This window comes from Dromaius novaehollandiae, chromosome 10 (genome assembly GCF_036370855.1).
Source record: "Dromaius novaehollandiae isolate bDroNov1 chromosome 10, bDroNov1.hap1, whole genome shotgun sequence".
In the NCBI taxonomy this organism is placed as follows: Eukaryota; Metazoa; Chordata; class Aves; order Casuariiformes; family Dromaiidae; genus Dromaius; species Dromaius novaehollandiae.
Genome location: NC_088107.1, coordinates 30139740 through 30154554, shown reverse-complemented (window position 1 = coordinate 30154554; position 14815 = coordinate 30139740). Strand labels below are relative to the sequence as shown.

General features: G+C 52.2%; 1 protein-coding gene across 1 annotated transcript in view; it reads left to right on the top strand.

Annotated features, from left to right (window-relative positions):
• LOC135329403 (scavenger receptor cysteine-rich type 1 protein M130-like) overlaps positions 1-11935 on the top strand; it is a 31051-nt gene extending 19116 nt beyond the window's left edge. The window contains exons 9-11 of the mRNA XM_064517726.1: positions 1260-1323; positions 4111-4345; positions 11726-11935. Coding sequence (XP_064373796.1) covers positions 1260-1323; positions 4111-4345; positions 11726-11935 — 509 coding nt within the window. The remainder of the gene's footprint in view (positions 1-1259; positions 1324-4110; positions 4346-11725) is intronic.
• The last annotated feature ends 2880 nt before the right edge of the window (positions 11936-14815 follow it).

Sequence of the window (14815 nt, the reverse complement as noted above, 5' to 3'; positions counted from 1 at the left end):
GCCATGCGGAGCAGGCGAGGGTCGGCCGTACCCGTCTGAGCTGGGTGCCTGTAGCCCTGTGCCCCACAGGGGACATGGTCGAGAGGGATCCCCACTGCCGCACACACGCTCCTGAGACTCTGGGGTGGGTGGGCAGGACGCCGGGTCTCCTGTGGCCCTGCCAACACCATCATCTCAGCCCCTTGTTCCTGCACGTCCTTCCTTCCTCTGCTCTGCGGGAGGGCTCTTCTCATTGCCACCAGCTCCCCTCTCCTTTCAGATGGCCTCATCCTGCCCAGAGGTGACCCAGGAGATGGCTATGACGATGCCAGGGACGTCTCTGACCCCGGGGAGGATCTTGTTCCTGGGCAGCAAGATTGGGAAGCGCCCAGGGAAGCAGAGGAGGGAGATGGGCCCAGGGAGGCACAGAGAGGTGAGGGGCAAATGCAGTGCTGCCGGCTCCTGGGGTGCTGTCCCCAGTGCTAGGAGAGTCGCTGCGTACTGACAGCCCAACTTCCTGGGATAGGGAGGGAATGTGCCCAGGAGTTTTCCTGGTGGGGAAACTAGGGTGGGAGAACGGGCTGAAGATCTCAGGACATTAAGAGGAGGGAGAGAAAGGGGATTGACAGCCCAGAAGGGGCACGCGCACAGGGATAACTTGCACAATGCACCGGCCTTGCTGCTTCCAGGGGGGAGCCTGCACTCCTGGGGAAGCGATGGGGCCCCTGGAGCTGAGAGAGCCGCCCCATCCCTGCTCCCCGCAGACACGGGATACGATGATGCTGAAGAGGTGTCTCTGGCACATGCCCATGAGGACATCAAGGTTGTGAGACTGGACCCTGGTGCCAAAAGGTCCCTGAGCCCAGGGCCAGGAGAGACCACCCCTGCCATGTGGTTGGGTGCACCTGGGATGGAAGAGAGGTCTGAGCAGCTGGGAGAGCCGTGAGTGCCAGAGACTGGTCTCCCTTCTCCCACTGGTAGCAGAAAGAGCTGGGCATTTCCTCTATTTTCATTCCTCTACTTTTACACCATGCATTGGTATTTGTTGTTATTAAAGCCATTTGGAGGTTTGATCCAGCATTGGTGCTTCCCTGCCCGGGTGTCGGGTTGTCTCCCTGAGGCTGATCAGGGACGGCGAAGCACCAGGAACCAGCAGTGGGGAAGGGACAGGTCTCGGGAGCAGCGGGCTCTGAGACAGGCTGTGTGCCTGCAAGTGCCTCTGGTCCCTGCAGTGCGGGAATAGTGAGCAGTCCAGCTGGAGGATATTCCTGCTGGCAGAGACATTTCCATCCTGCAAACAACACACAGAGCTTCCAGCCAAAATGGGTCTCTCTGCAGGGTCCCGTAATGCCCCTCTGGGCGGGGAGGTCCAGTCTCCTCACCCCAGGAGTGCCCCTGCTTGCTCTGTTCCTGGGGGCTCTGCCTGGGCCACCCTGGTCCCAGGCACGGAGGCCACCGCAGAGCTGCAGTGACAGGGTTAACCATGGGCGGTGGCCCCACAGCAGTGAGCCCGGAGCTGCCAGCAGGGCCCTGAACACCCCAGGCAGCCCCAGAGGGGCTCATCCCCTGGGGATCACCTCCCCACAGTGGTTGGGGGCAGCTCTGCTTCCCGCTGCCCCCGCACACGGCGCAGAGCAGCTTGATTTTCCCCTCCTCTGGCTCTGCAGGGACTCCCATTTCCAGGGGCTGCTCCTGGCTCCCGTGGCTCTCGTGGACTCCTGAGCACTCCTGGCACAGCCAGGGGCTTTGAGGCACCAGGGCCAGGACAGTGCTGGGACCCCCCTCCTGCTCCCATCCTCCCCCACCCCTCTGCCCTGCCGCTGCTGGGCTGCGAGGGCAGAAGAAGGAGCTGCCTCGCCTGGGGCACCAGGTTGGGTCTGTGCAGGGCAACATCTGTGTGCAGGGCGCAGGGGACGGGAGCAGGCAGCCACAGGAGGGGACGTTTCCTTCAGCAGGGTGGGAGGCAGAAGAGGGAGAGGGCAGTGGGCTGGAGAAGGGAGCCCCACAACACGCAGGCTCCAGCCCAAAGTCACGGTTCAGCCCCTGGCCTTGTGACAGGCCCATCCCTGAGGATGCTCACAAGGGCATATTTCCATGATAAGATTTTTTTTCCCCTGGCTTTTTTTCCTTCCTACACTGCAGTTATTTATGTTCCCTGCTTTTTCCTTTGCATTTTTTTCTTTCCTTCCTTTTCTCTTCCCCCTCACCCTACCACTTATGCATCCCTCCCTCCACTTGTTTACTGATTGCAGCCTTCCCAGCCACAGGAAAGCATGGGGCCATGCGACTGCCATCAGCTCTCCCTGCCCAGCTGCCCCAGCACAGCTCGCCTCTCCCCCCGCAACGGGCACCGTCAGGCCAGGAGACAAAATCAGACCTCTCGGGGAGGCAGAGGATAACGCTCCCAGCCCCAGTGCTGCCCAGCGCTGGCTCTGCTTCGCAGGAAGGTTTCAGCTCTGGGTCCCAGGAGGGGCAGCTCTCTTTGGCCCCAATAGCCAAGCCACTGCCTGGCAGTGGGGCTGTGTGAGCCCCCTGCACCCCCCAGCTGGGGCAGGGCAAAGCCGGGCTCCCTGCTGGGAACAGCCATGGCTTAACACTGATGGTGACAATGGTGGTGTCAGCAGCACATCCCTGAAGCAGTGGGGCAGGGCTGGGGTGACTCTGGGAGTTCTGAGGGGAGCCGGGGCTCAGGCACCACCTCCAGCCCCAGGACCTGGAGCCTCCCTGACGGCAGCCCCTGCCCCGAGACAGCCCCCTCCCTCCCAGCTCCTGGCCCATCTCTCCCTGTGGGAGAGGCAGGGCTGAAGCCTGAGCCCCAGCAGGAGCAGGGGTTTCCCGTGGGGACGGGAGTTGTGTTTGCAGCACCCATGTGCATTACCCACCTTCATGGGGTCTCACTCTGTGAATGCTTTTCTCCCACTGGCTTCCAGCAGTCGGGGTACAGAAGAGCAATGCAGCTCTGCTCAGCCCCACAGCCCCTCCGCTGTGGGCTGAGCACCTTCTCAGCCAGCCCCAGGGCTGCGCCAGCCCCTGCCCTGCCCTACAGGGAGATGTGAGGCCGGGCTCAGCCCTCAACCGAAGAACACACTCTCCCTGAGGGCTGCCACAGGGACCCCTATGCTCAGCTACAGAAATGTCACTACACAGACACACATAGATTTGGGCCAGAGATGGCCCAAGAGCGACAACATGATGACATGGCCCTGTTCCATCACCAGGATGATGTCCCTGGGATCCCCAGGAGATGTTTGCCAGGCTCCAGACCAGACCCACAATCCAATCTCTTGCCTTGGCTGTAGGAAACTCTACACCTGCTCTGAAGGTCCAGGTAGAGCACACAACAGGGGCACAACACAAGAGCCCAGGGCCATAACAAGAAGGTGATGGATCAAAGTGATCCATGTGCTTCAGAGACGTTCATGGTCAGAGTGTTGGTCTAAAACAAACGTCTAATTCTTTGGGATCTTTTGCTTAGGGTGATGCTCATGTGGGGAATCCAAACCTCTTGGACAGGATTGCTGGTTGCTTTCCAGATGCTGATGGTAGTCTCTATCACAGATGTCCTTGCAACAGCATCTTCAGCTGGATTGGGTGGGAATCCTTGAATGGGATTGTTTCATGGCATCCTTATAATCCAGCTGGCCCAGGGTCCTACATGACTCCTCCAAAGCATGCATGATCCGTTTCTGTTGATATAGGAGCATATCGGACAAATCTGAACATCATCCTTGTATCACAGCTGTAACTTTACTTCCAAAGATCTTACCACAGTGCAAAAGAAGTGACATCATCATTCCAGCATTGTTCCTCTTTACCTGCCTGTCCCTCTCCCCTCCCCTGAGCTCTCCTTTGCGTGGGGAACATTTTCTGACCTGCTTCATGACCTCACAGTGCCTGCCTGCCACCCGATCAGATTGCTGCAATAGAAGTGACTTCACAAGAAAAGGTCCCAGCCATGTCACCTCTGCCATCTTCAAGAGCTCTCCTCTCCCCTGGGAGGCTTTCTCATCACCTTGATGACCTCAGAGTGCCTACCTACCTGCTGCTGGCCAACCAGGCTGCAGTCACAGAGGTGACCTCACAACCACTATGCCAGCAGTGCCACAGTCACCTGCCTCTCCCTCCTTCCAGGCTCTCCCCTCTACCTTATGGGCTTTGTCATGCCCTTGATGACCTCACATGCCTGCCCACCTGCTGCTGGCCAATCAGCTGCTGTGAAAGGAGAGACCTCACAATCAAACCCACCAATGCCACCTTCACCTCCTCCTCCCTCTCACCTCCTCCCAAGCTCTCCTTGCTGCTGGGCAGCATCTGTGATGCTGTTGATGACCTCATAATGCCAGCCTGCCCTCTTCTGGCCAATCAGGTAAGTGTAATGGAAGTGACCTCACAAACAATGCACCAGCCATTATGCTTTTGCCTGCCTCTCCCACTCCCGCTTCCACCTCCCCAGCTGCTGAATCAGCTCCCACCACGCATGGTGACCCCAGTGCCTGCTCCCCTGCTGCTGGCTGGGGCTGCTGGGACAGGAGCGATTCACCAGCACTGTCCTAGCAGTGACCTCCCCCTGCCTCCCCTCTCTCCTCCTGCTGCGCTCTCACCTCCCATGGTCAGGGGCATCTGATGTGCCTGATGCCCTCACAGCACCTGCCTGCTTGCCCAGGGCAGTTCTGCTGCTGCAGCTAAAATAACCGAAGCCGACGCAGAGACCAGCAGGTCTGCGAGGAAGCTCGGAAAGTGCTGTCACCCCTCTCTGCCCACGGGCAGCACCAGCAGCACCTTTGCTGGCTCCACTAGGCCTGGTGTCACCTTCGGCCTGGAGCCACCACAAGCCCAGCTGCACCCGCACCCTCCCCTCACAGCTGGGATGGTGCTGAGAAATGGCCGCCGCAGCCGGCACCGAGCCACGGGGCCACCAGCAGAAGGGGCGCAAGAGCTGGGGGCTCCCGCAGGGCCGGAGGCGGCCCAGGCCGGCCAGGCCTTCCCCAGCAGATGCTCACACCCAGCCGGGCTGCGGCGGCTCCAGCCGCCCCACGCGCACAGCCGCTTGCTCTGCCCAGCCCCAGCCCACGGGTGCTGGTGGCTGCTGCTCAGGGAACTGGGGCGACGCTGCGGCCCGGCACGTGCTTGTGCGCCTGGAGCCGGCGTATATACGTGTATTTATATATATATATATATATATATATATATATATACACACACACACACACACATATATATACACACACACACACATATAGTAAATTATAGTATGTATGCACATAAAACTAATCAGCCCAGAAGACCAGGAGCATAATGTGTTTTCCCCATAGTCCTAAATTTGACAGAGTCACTGCCAGGGGTTGTCCTGTGCTGATTCTTCGGACTTTACATTGTGTAGTATTTGGGGTAGGCATATTCATCAGGTCACGGTTCTCTGGGCAAGAGTCTCCTAGAGAGGACATAGACTGGGACACTTTCCCCTTTGATTAGTACCAGGTGGGGATCTCCTGGCCTGTCAGCAAAGATTTCCCCTTCCAGCTGTCTGGGTTTAGTCGGATCATGCACCCACACAGCATGCCCTGTAGACCCGAAACCACCTGGCTGCTGGGTGGATGCATGATCTGAACTCTTACCTCTGCAAGGTAGTTTGAGTCAATGCCTTGATGTCCACCCCCCTGGAGAGCTAAACTATTATGGGGCTCGATGGATTCCCCTTTGAAACGAGCATATGGGGTAGAGCCATGCAGTGGTTGGGCACTGAGGCAGGCAGTTGCGTGATGAACATTTTTGCTCCAACTCGTGAGGTACCAGCAGGGGACAATTTGCACAGCTGCTCTTTGAGCAGCCGTTCATTCGCTCTATCGATCCCATCCCTCGTGGATGGTAGGGTATGTGATATGTCCAGGCTATTCCTCACTCTCCAGACCAATTTTGAATGTCATTCTCTGTAAAAAGAGTACCCTGATCACTTTGGATTTCCACCAGGGAACCATATAACCCAATCAAGTCTTCTAATGCCTTAATGGTGTGAGCCTGTGTAGCTGCAGTGCAGGAGTGGATGTATAATGGACCAGAGCAGGTATCTACAGTGGTCAGAATATATCTGTGCTGCTGGTTCTCTGGTAAGCGTCCGATATAATCAGTCTGCCACACCTCCCCAGGCTTTTGTCCTCTGTGGATATAAGGCTTTTTCTTCTGCAACTGCCGTGGAGCTAAGTGGGTACAACACAGGCAATGCTGCCTGGCCCCTGCTTGTGCCACTGGCAGCTCCCCTCTGTGCATGCTGCTGATGGGGCAGTGGGTGTCCTGGGTCCCCCCGCGCTCTCCAGGCTGCTTGCCACGCTCCCCGGGGGCTATGTGTGTTGCTCCAGCTGGAGCTGCAGCCGCCACTTGAGCAGCTCCGTGCTGGGTTTACCATCCACCTCCCCCCGGCACACCGGCTCGCAGCAGGTCTTGGAACGTAGTGCCATGACTGACTCTTTTTTCCTTTTTCACGTTTACCTGCCTGTTTCCTGACTTCCTGTCTCTGCTAACAGAGGACGTCACTGCTAACTGAGATAGCAGTACTGCCACTCCCCCACCATACCCACCCCCATCGCAAGTAGCACCATTGCTTTAAGATGGGGGTGGCAGTTCGCAGCATCTTAGTTCGGATGGTTTTGCTCACGGAGATCAGATCCGGTTCTGTAAACTCGGGGAAATAATGCTGAACAACATTCCCAGTTGCCGTAGATGGTTTATTCCTGCTGCGATAGTAGTCCACCCAGTGAACCCATCGTTGATGTCTGTGGCAGTCAGCCAGGTTAACCGCGCTGTGCCCGTCACCCACTCCATTAGGGACGGGGAAACATTTAGGTTTTGCTGCTGCAGGGTGCGGAGGGTGTTGCGCAGCCTGGGATCCTGGTGCAAAGCCCCCTTCTTATCAAGTTCCCTGCTAGTAAAATAAACCGCATCTGCTCCATTATCCCACAGGCTTAACAGCCACTCTAATAACCCTCCGCGGGGCTGCTGCCTGTAGCGCCCCTCATAGCCTGCAGTTATCATGCTTTAAAATCACTCACTGTTGCGGTCCCTTCAAATTGACTGCATTCAGTCCAGTAAGCCACTGCTCTGCCACTGGCCAGACAGCTGCCTCGCCCTCATGCTCTGGGTCTGACTCCGAACCAGGGAGTTCGTCAAAGTCCCAGACATTTCCACCCAAATATTCATTCACCACTTCTAATTTTTCAAATGTATTTCAGAAAGGAAAGAGAGGAATCTTTTCCAAAGTATTCATAAATGCACTTTATAATGCTGAATATACCCTTTTTGATTAAAAGAAATGAAAAATGGAAAAGCTACATCTCTGATTACTATGGTATACTGAACCAAAGTTAATGCAAGTCTGTACTACGTATAGACTGACAGCATATGAAGCAAAAGAAACCCATGCCTTTCTGTTTAATGGTAACTCCTTTATACAACTAAAATTGGAGACCATAAAAACAAGCACTCAGAGGTACCACCTTCTGCAGTTGAAGTATAGGCTATCTGAGAAAGAAAACGCATGGAAGCTAATATCAAAGGTAATTCACAGGTGGTGGGTAATACAAAGAGCAGTGAAATAAATTTTAGCATTTACAGAATGCTTTGTCTTTTTTTTATATGTGTGTATATATATATACATTCTCCATGATTTCCATCCCTTATTTGATTTGGGCTTTCCTATCCCACAAGCTGATGCTTAACCAAAGATATAAGATACTCCAGACCTCTTGTGAAATATATATAAATATGCAGCTTAAATTATTTAGATCATAATAAGTCATTTTTCAGGAAGGGTCCCTTGGAGGAGTTTATTGAAGATAACACTTCTGAGATCTGTTGAATCTCACGTTTTCTTAGACTAGAGGCATAGCAGTTGCCTCTCTCTCCTGTTAATAAAGGCTTATTGGGAGGTACTAGCAATAAATAATTGGTGTGGAGACTCTTTTCTTCTAATATGGTAGTACTCCAGAAACCGTTTGTTTGTAATGCAGTAATATGCCCTACTTTGCAGTTAATTAGCCATCCAAGTAACTCTCCAATGCAGTGAAATAAGGCGGGAGCAAGGTCCTGATCTCTCCCTGCCAAAGGGCTCGCTCCTTGGTGATCTCTGCTGCAACCTGCACACTGCGTACTGCCCCGGGCACCAAAACAGGACATCCAGGGGCTGGCATCCAGGAGGAGACCAGAGAGTACAGTTTTGATGCAGTGGGACTTTTTTCTCTGGCATAGTTAACAAGGAAGTGGTCTCATCATGACAGAGCGCTCAGAGGTACTCTTGTGAGCAGCAGTGCCACAGTCGTTACCTTTCAAAATGGGAAAATAAGGAAAACTTCCAAAGACAAAGTATTTCTTCAGGAAATAATTGGCCTCTTATAACCACTTTTCCCAGATGCTCATACTACAGAGTGCTGTTTCAAGGGCTCAGAGCTTTTTTTTGTGCTGAAAACAAAGAAAATGACAACATTGCTTTTGGACCCTGAAAATACTCACCTGATGCTCAAGCACTTTCCTGTAAGTCATCAAGAAATACTTGTAGGGTCATAGCTGAGGATCAGCTTGCAAAGTTGAAGTTGTTTCATGCAAATAACTCTGCAAGGCCCCCGAGAGTCCTCACCTTTGCACATGCTCCTCTCTTCCTTAAGGGAGTCATTTCTAACCTGACAGTTCAGGTGTCCATCTCAGCTGAGCACATTTTGCCATGTGTCACTAGGTTGGTTGAGGCCTGCAGCTTGTGAAACTCTTGCCAGGATCTCCTGCCAGGATGCTAACTAAAACCCCAGGTTCAGCTGATCAGATACAAGGAACATCACAATCAGCGTCCAAGCCACGTGCCTGCTGCTGGTCTGTCAGCTGCTAAGGCAGGAGTGACCTCACATGCACCTGCCCCAGCCATGAGCCTGCTGCTAGCCTATCAGAGTCTAACTGTCTCTTTACCCTACTCCCTAGTTGTGTTTCTATCTATCCTTTTCTATCTATTTGTCAAAAACATTTCAAGGAATGTTATTCCATGTAGAAAGTGGACCTCACTGGAGGCAGCTTGGGCTTAACATGTACTTGAATAGTGTATTCTACTTTTTATTAAACTGTATCATATTTTGTTTTTGTTTGCTTGCAATTAAGAAAAATCCTCCTGTGTCTGCAAGTAGTTGTCTAAGGAAAGCAGATGGGAATTGGTGTATAGGAGCTGTATATATAGACTTAAGCGGAAAAAGGTTAGATTCTAACAGGAGTGATGTAAGTCCCCAGTGGCTGATGAGAGAAATGGCAGGGCTGGGGAGGTGAGAAGGAAGGTTGGCCATACATGTCTCTTATCAAAAATGCTGTTTTTCCCACATGTCCATACTTGATTAGGAGACGCTCTGGATCAGCATGAATTGGGGAGTGTGGATATCAGTTATTCTGAAAGCTGAAAAATAAAGCTTAAAAAGCAGAAATCCTTTCTTTTTCAGGTGCTCATTGAAATCTTCCTCTTGTAAATACACTCCTGAAACCTCTCCAATCAGCCACACAAGAATTGAAGAACTGAAGAAAATTATGGAGAGTGACATGGGTTGTTAGGGCTTTTGGCATTTTAATGACCCCTTGGGTGTATTTGGTGCTGAGTCCATGAACCTCAGATACTGAGAGGAGATTGAACAAACCACTCAAGAAGTTAAAGTCAGAAGTAAACGCCAAAGTTTCTTGGAGCTTTGATGGGTCCCACTGAGGACCATTACCAACAAAGCCTCCCTGGAGGCTGATTAGAGCAGAAAGTTGGAGACATTGATTGCAGGTAGGCAAAGGAAATGTGCAGTTGGCTCTAATGCCAAGTAAACTTTGATAGGTTTTATCAAGCAGATTGGACAGGCATTGACACCCAGCCCCTGGGTAGGGTGATCTTTTCCCTCATGCTTTGCTTGGGGCTCTGCACGGGGGCAGTGGGAGTGTGCAATGCCGAGTGCAGGCCAACGATACGACACCTCCTGGGCTCCCTGGAGGGGAGAAGGCAGTGAGGCTGTGCTTTAAGGAGATGGCATTTTTGGTAGGCCTCAGTGGCAGTGACAATAGCCATAGCCAAGAGGACAAAAACATCAGTTCTGTCAGAGGCTTTCAGCCTTGGCGGTGCCCTTGGCTGACTCCACCACAGGCCGTCCCATGCTGTCCCATGCCTGTGCCTGTTTCCTTGCAGACTGCAGACATCCAGCCTGCTTCCCCACCTTGCTCTCACCCATGGATCTGCCTCCCTTCAGTGATGTCTCTCTGTCCTTGCTTGCTTTTCCTTGAAACGCAAAGCCATGGACTGATCACAGACTCCCTCTGGGTGACCTGTAGCACCACAGCACTGCCCTTCAAGTGACATTCTCTTTTCCTAATGTTACATCTGAACACCACAAGGTGCTCTTTGTGGCTGTTTACCATTCTCGTGCTCTTTCCCATTACCAAGAGAAGCTCCATCATCTCTGAAACCACCCTTCAAGCACTCGCAGGCTACTACTCTACTGCCTTGCACCTCCACTTCAGCAGCATAAAGAAGCCCAGGGCCCTCAACCTCTCCTCAGGGATGCGGTTATTCCCCCCCAGTTGCAGGACTTGACACTTCTCTTGTAAATCTTCATGAGGTGTCTGTTGTCCAAATCACCCAAGTTTCTCAAGGTCCCTCTGGACTGAAGCTCCTCTGTGTCAAAAACAAAAGAAAACAATTCAAAACAGCGCCAATAGGGAAAGGGTAAGCAGGGGTGGGCATGCGAGGGGATCAGGATGGTAAAAGACACAAACTTAGAAAGAGGGAAAGAAAAAAAAAAGGAAATTAAAAGTGAAGCAAAGGATTGATCAGGGCTGTGTTGGGCATTCCTGCCAAGAAGCCCTGCATCTGCACAACCCTGACTGGAAGCCGACAAGAAAGCTGACCTACTTCCACTGTCACAGGGAACCTGTATGTTTTCTGTGACAGCAAAGAGTGAAGACCCAGAGGGGGAAGAATCACAGACACCTTCAGGGTGGAAGGGACCTCAGGAGGTCTCTAGCCCAATCTCCTTGCTCACACCAAGGTCAGCTCTGGCATCGAACCAGGTCGCTCTGGGCTTGATCCAGTCTGCCCTTGGAAACCTCCAAGCAAGGAGACTGCACAGCCTCTCTGGGCAACCAGCTCCAGTGCTTGACCATCCTCTTAGTGGAAAACCTTTTCCTCATCTCCTGCATGAACGTCCCTTCTTTCAGCTTATGCCCATTGTCTCTTGTCCTCCCACCATGGTGAAGAGCCTGGCTCCATCTTCTTGATGACCTCGTTGTAGCCATCAGAAGGCTGCTATGAGATCCCTCCAAAGCCATGTCTTCTCCAGGTTGAACAAGCCCCATTTCCTCAGAAAGCAAATGCTCCAGCTCCCTGGTGATCTTGAGGGCCTTTCACAAACTCAGTCTCAGTTATCGACCTCCTTCATTTTTCTTGGGATTCTATACATGGTCTAATGAGTGCTGATTAGAAGAGGATCATCATTTCCCTCAAACTCCTGGCTGTGCTCCTGGTCCTACAGACCCAGATCCTTTCAGTCGTCTTTGCTGCCACGGAATGGTCCTGGCTCATATTTTGCCTCCTGTCCACCAGGACCTTCAGGTTCTTTTCTGCAAAGCCACTCCCCAGGCACTCAGCCCCCAGCCTGTAACACTGCGGAGTGTTGGCCTACTCCAGGTGCAAGACCTGGCATTTGTCCTTGTGGAATTTCATGAGGTTCCTAACAGCCCCTTCCTCCTGCCTGTCTAGGTCCCTCTGAATGGCAGCCTCAAGCATAAAACTGGTCTCCCACACCTCCAGTTTAGGGTCATCTACAAGCATGATGAGTGTTGCCTCCTCCATGTCACTACTAAAGAAGATAAACAGGAACAAGCTATTGGCGACATCAGTGGTGCTCCACTTCTCCCTGACCAGCAGGATGAGTACTGCTACACATTCACCACTGCCCTCCAAGCCTGATCATCCAAGCAGCTTTCAACCCATCTGTTGTCTACCCCTCTAAAATGTAGCATTCTAACTTGCATACAAGAATATTGTGGAAGACAGTGTCAAACACCTAGCTAAAGTCTAAGGAAAAGACATTTACTCTTCTCCATCCACAAATACGTTATTTAATCATAGAAGGCGATCAGGTTGGTGAGGCACAATTTACCCTGGGTAAATCCGTGCTGACTGTTCCCTATCCCCTTCTTCTCTCTCATCTGCCCAGAAATGTGATGTGAGAGGATTCACTCCATTGCACACTCCTCACCAAAGTGAGGCTGAACTGCCTGCAGCTCCCCAGGTTGTCCTGTTGGCCTTTTTTGAAGACAGATGTAACATTTGCCTTTCTCCAGTCATTGTGATCTTGCCTCATCTCCACAACCTTTCAAATATGTTAGAGAATGGTCTTGCTATGGCAGCAGTCAGCTCTCACAGCACCCTCATATGCAGCCCATCTAACTCCATTGACTTGTATAGTTTGAGTTCTCACAGGTAATCCCTCTCTCATCCAGTCTTGGTTGCTTTTCTCCTCAGGAGTCCTGACTCAAGACACAACAGCCTGGGAGACCTTGTGGGTGAAGACTGAAGCTAACAAGGTGTTGAGTTCCTCAGGCCTATCTGCATCTGCTGTTACTAGATTCCCTGCCCCATTCAGCAGTGAGACCACCTTTTCCTTTTTATTCTTACCGAAGCAGTAGCAGCTCATTTTCATGCCCTTAACATCCCCTGAAAGTGTCTATCCTAGGGGTGCTTTGTCTTCCCTAACACCATGCCTACAATGCTGGACAATATTTCTGAATTCCTCCTTTGCAGCCTTTCCCTCCTCCCCCCTCCCATATGTTGCCTTATTGCCCTGGAGCTCAAGCAGAAGTTCCTGGTTTAGCCAAGCTGGTCCCCTGAGATAACTGCTAGTTTTACTGAGTATCGTTAGGAACCATCCTTGTGTTTGGCAGGTGCTTTTCTTAAAGATCTTCCAGCTTTCCTGAGCTCCATTGCCCTTCAGAGCTGCCTGCTATGGGATCCCCCACCAGTCCCCTGCAGAAGCCAAGGTCTGTTTCTCTGAAGTCCAGCATCTATACTCTGCTTCTGTCCTTCCTCAAGATCTGGCACTCCACGATTTCATGGTCATTGCAACCAAGGTTTCCACTGATGATCACATTCCTGATCAGTTCTTCCTTGTTTGCAAGCGCCAGAGCTAGGTAAGCATCACCCTCACTGGCCCTTGTTGGCAGGTGTGCTAAAAAGTTGTCCCTGACACCCTCCAGAAACCTCCTGGACTGCTTGCACCCTCCTGTTTGTCCTTCCACTGAAAGTCAGGGAGATCAAATTCCCCCCATAAGAGCCAGGGTCTGTGACATAAAGACTTCCTCAGGTTGCTTAAAGGAGACTGTGTCCACCTCCTCACCCTGACTGGGTGGTCTGTAACTCCACCATAACGTCACCCTTACTCTGATGCGCACCCACAAGCTCCCACACAGCCCCTTGTCTGTCCCACGGAAGAGCTCCATACCTCTGAGCTGTCCTGTCACACTAAGGGCATTCTCCTGCCTCATCTTCTCTGACAGTCTCTCCTGAAGAGTCTGTACCCTGCTATTGCAGCCCTCCTGTCGTGTGAGTGATCCCACCACAGGGCTACTAAGATAATGAACGGACTGGAGTATCCCTCTTACGAGGAAAGGCTGAGAGAGCTGGGCCTGTTCAGCCTGCAGAAGAGAAGAATGAGGGGGCATCTTATCAATGCATCTAAATATCTGAAGGGAGGGTGTAGAGAGGATGGGGCCAGACTCTTTTCAGCGGTGCCCAGTGACAGGACGAGAAGCAATGGGCACAAACTGAGACACAGAAAGTTCCATCTGAACGTGAGGAAAACATTCTTTACTGTGAGAGTAACAGAGCACTGGAACAGGCTGCCCAGAGAGGTTGTGGAGTCTCCATCCTTGGAGATATTCAAAATCCATCTGGACCGGATCCTGTGCAGCCTGCTCTAGGTTACCCTGCTTGAGCAGGGGAGGTGGACTAGATGGTCTCCAGAGGTCCTTTTCAGCCTCAACCATTCTGCAATTCTGTGATAGCAGTATAGGTCTCTAGGATCATTTCAGATGGCTGAAGAAATTCCCCAGCTGGCTCCCACCTGATGCTCTAGAAGGATGTGGGTCTTACCATTGCTCCATCACAGCAAACAGACACTGGCACAGGACCACTTCTGTCTCTTCAGATATCACCAGCTGTTTGTCTGTGACCAACTGACTCCCACCCTCTACCTCCATTGATTATAATGGGAGCTTAGACAAGGAGCTCACATGCAGACATCCACATTGTGCACACTTCAGCTTGGGCAAGCTCCCACCTCCTGTGTGTTTGTGGTGTTCACGGGAGGGATATGAATCCCACTCCACCCCATGGGTTTTTAACTTGGCATGAGATGTCCAGATTGGCTCATTCGAATCAACACCTGAACCATGGGAAAATGAACTCCCTTCTTGTTGCTGTCTAGGTGTCCTGCCTAGGTAAGAGATGGGAATAGGGGCATCTAGACTGGGACATTTGCACCTCTCTTAGATAACCATCCTATGATGAGACAAATTGCAATGCTGGAATCAGCCTCTCTCCACTGTTTAGAGAGAGATCACAGATGATTATTTTAGTCTACCTCAGTGAACATCTCCCAGGAGGAGGGAACACAAGGGACAGAGAAATTCATGGCTTCAGATGGGTCTGTGCTCCTGAGCTGGGCCAGGCTCCTGGGATGGAGGGAGCTCATAGCAATCTGGCAGAGCTGATGGGAGACAGCTCTGTCCAGGAGCAGCTCCCCTGTGAAGAGCAGCAGGGCTCCAGCACTGCCTGCTCTTGCAGACA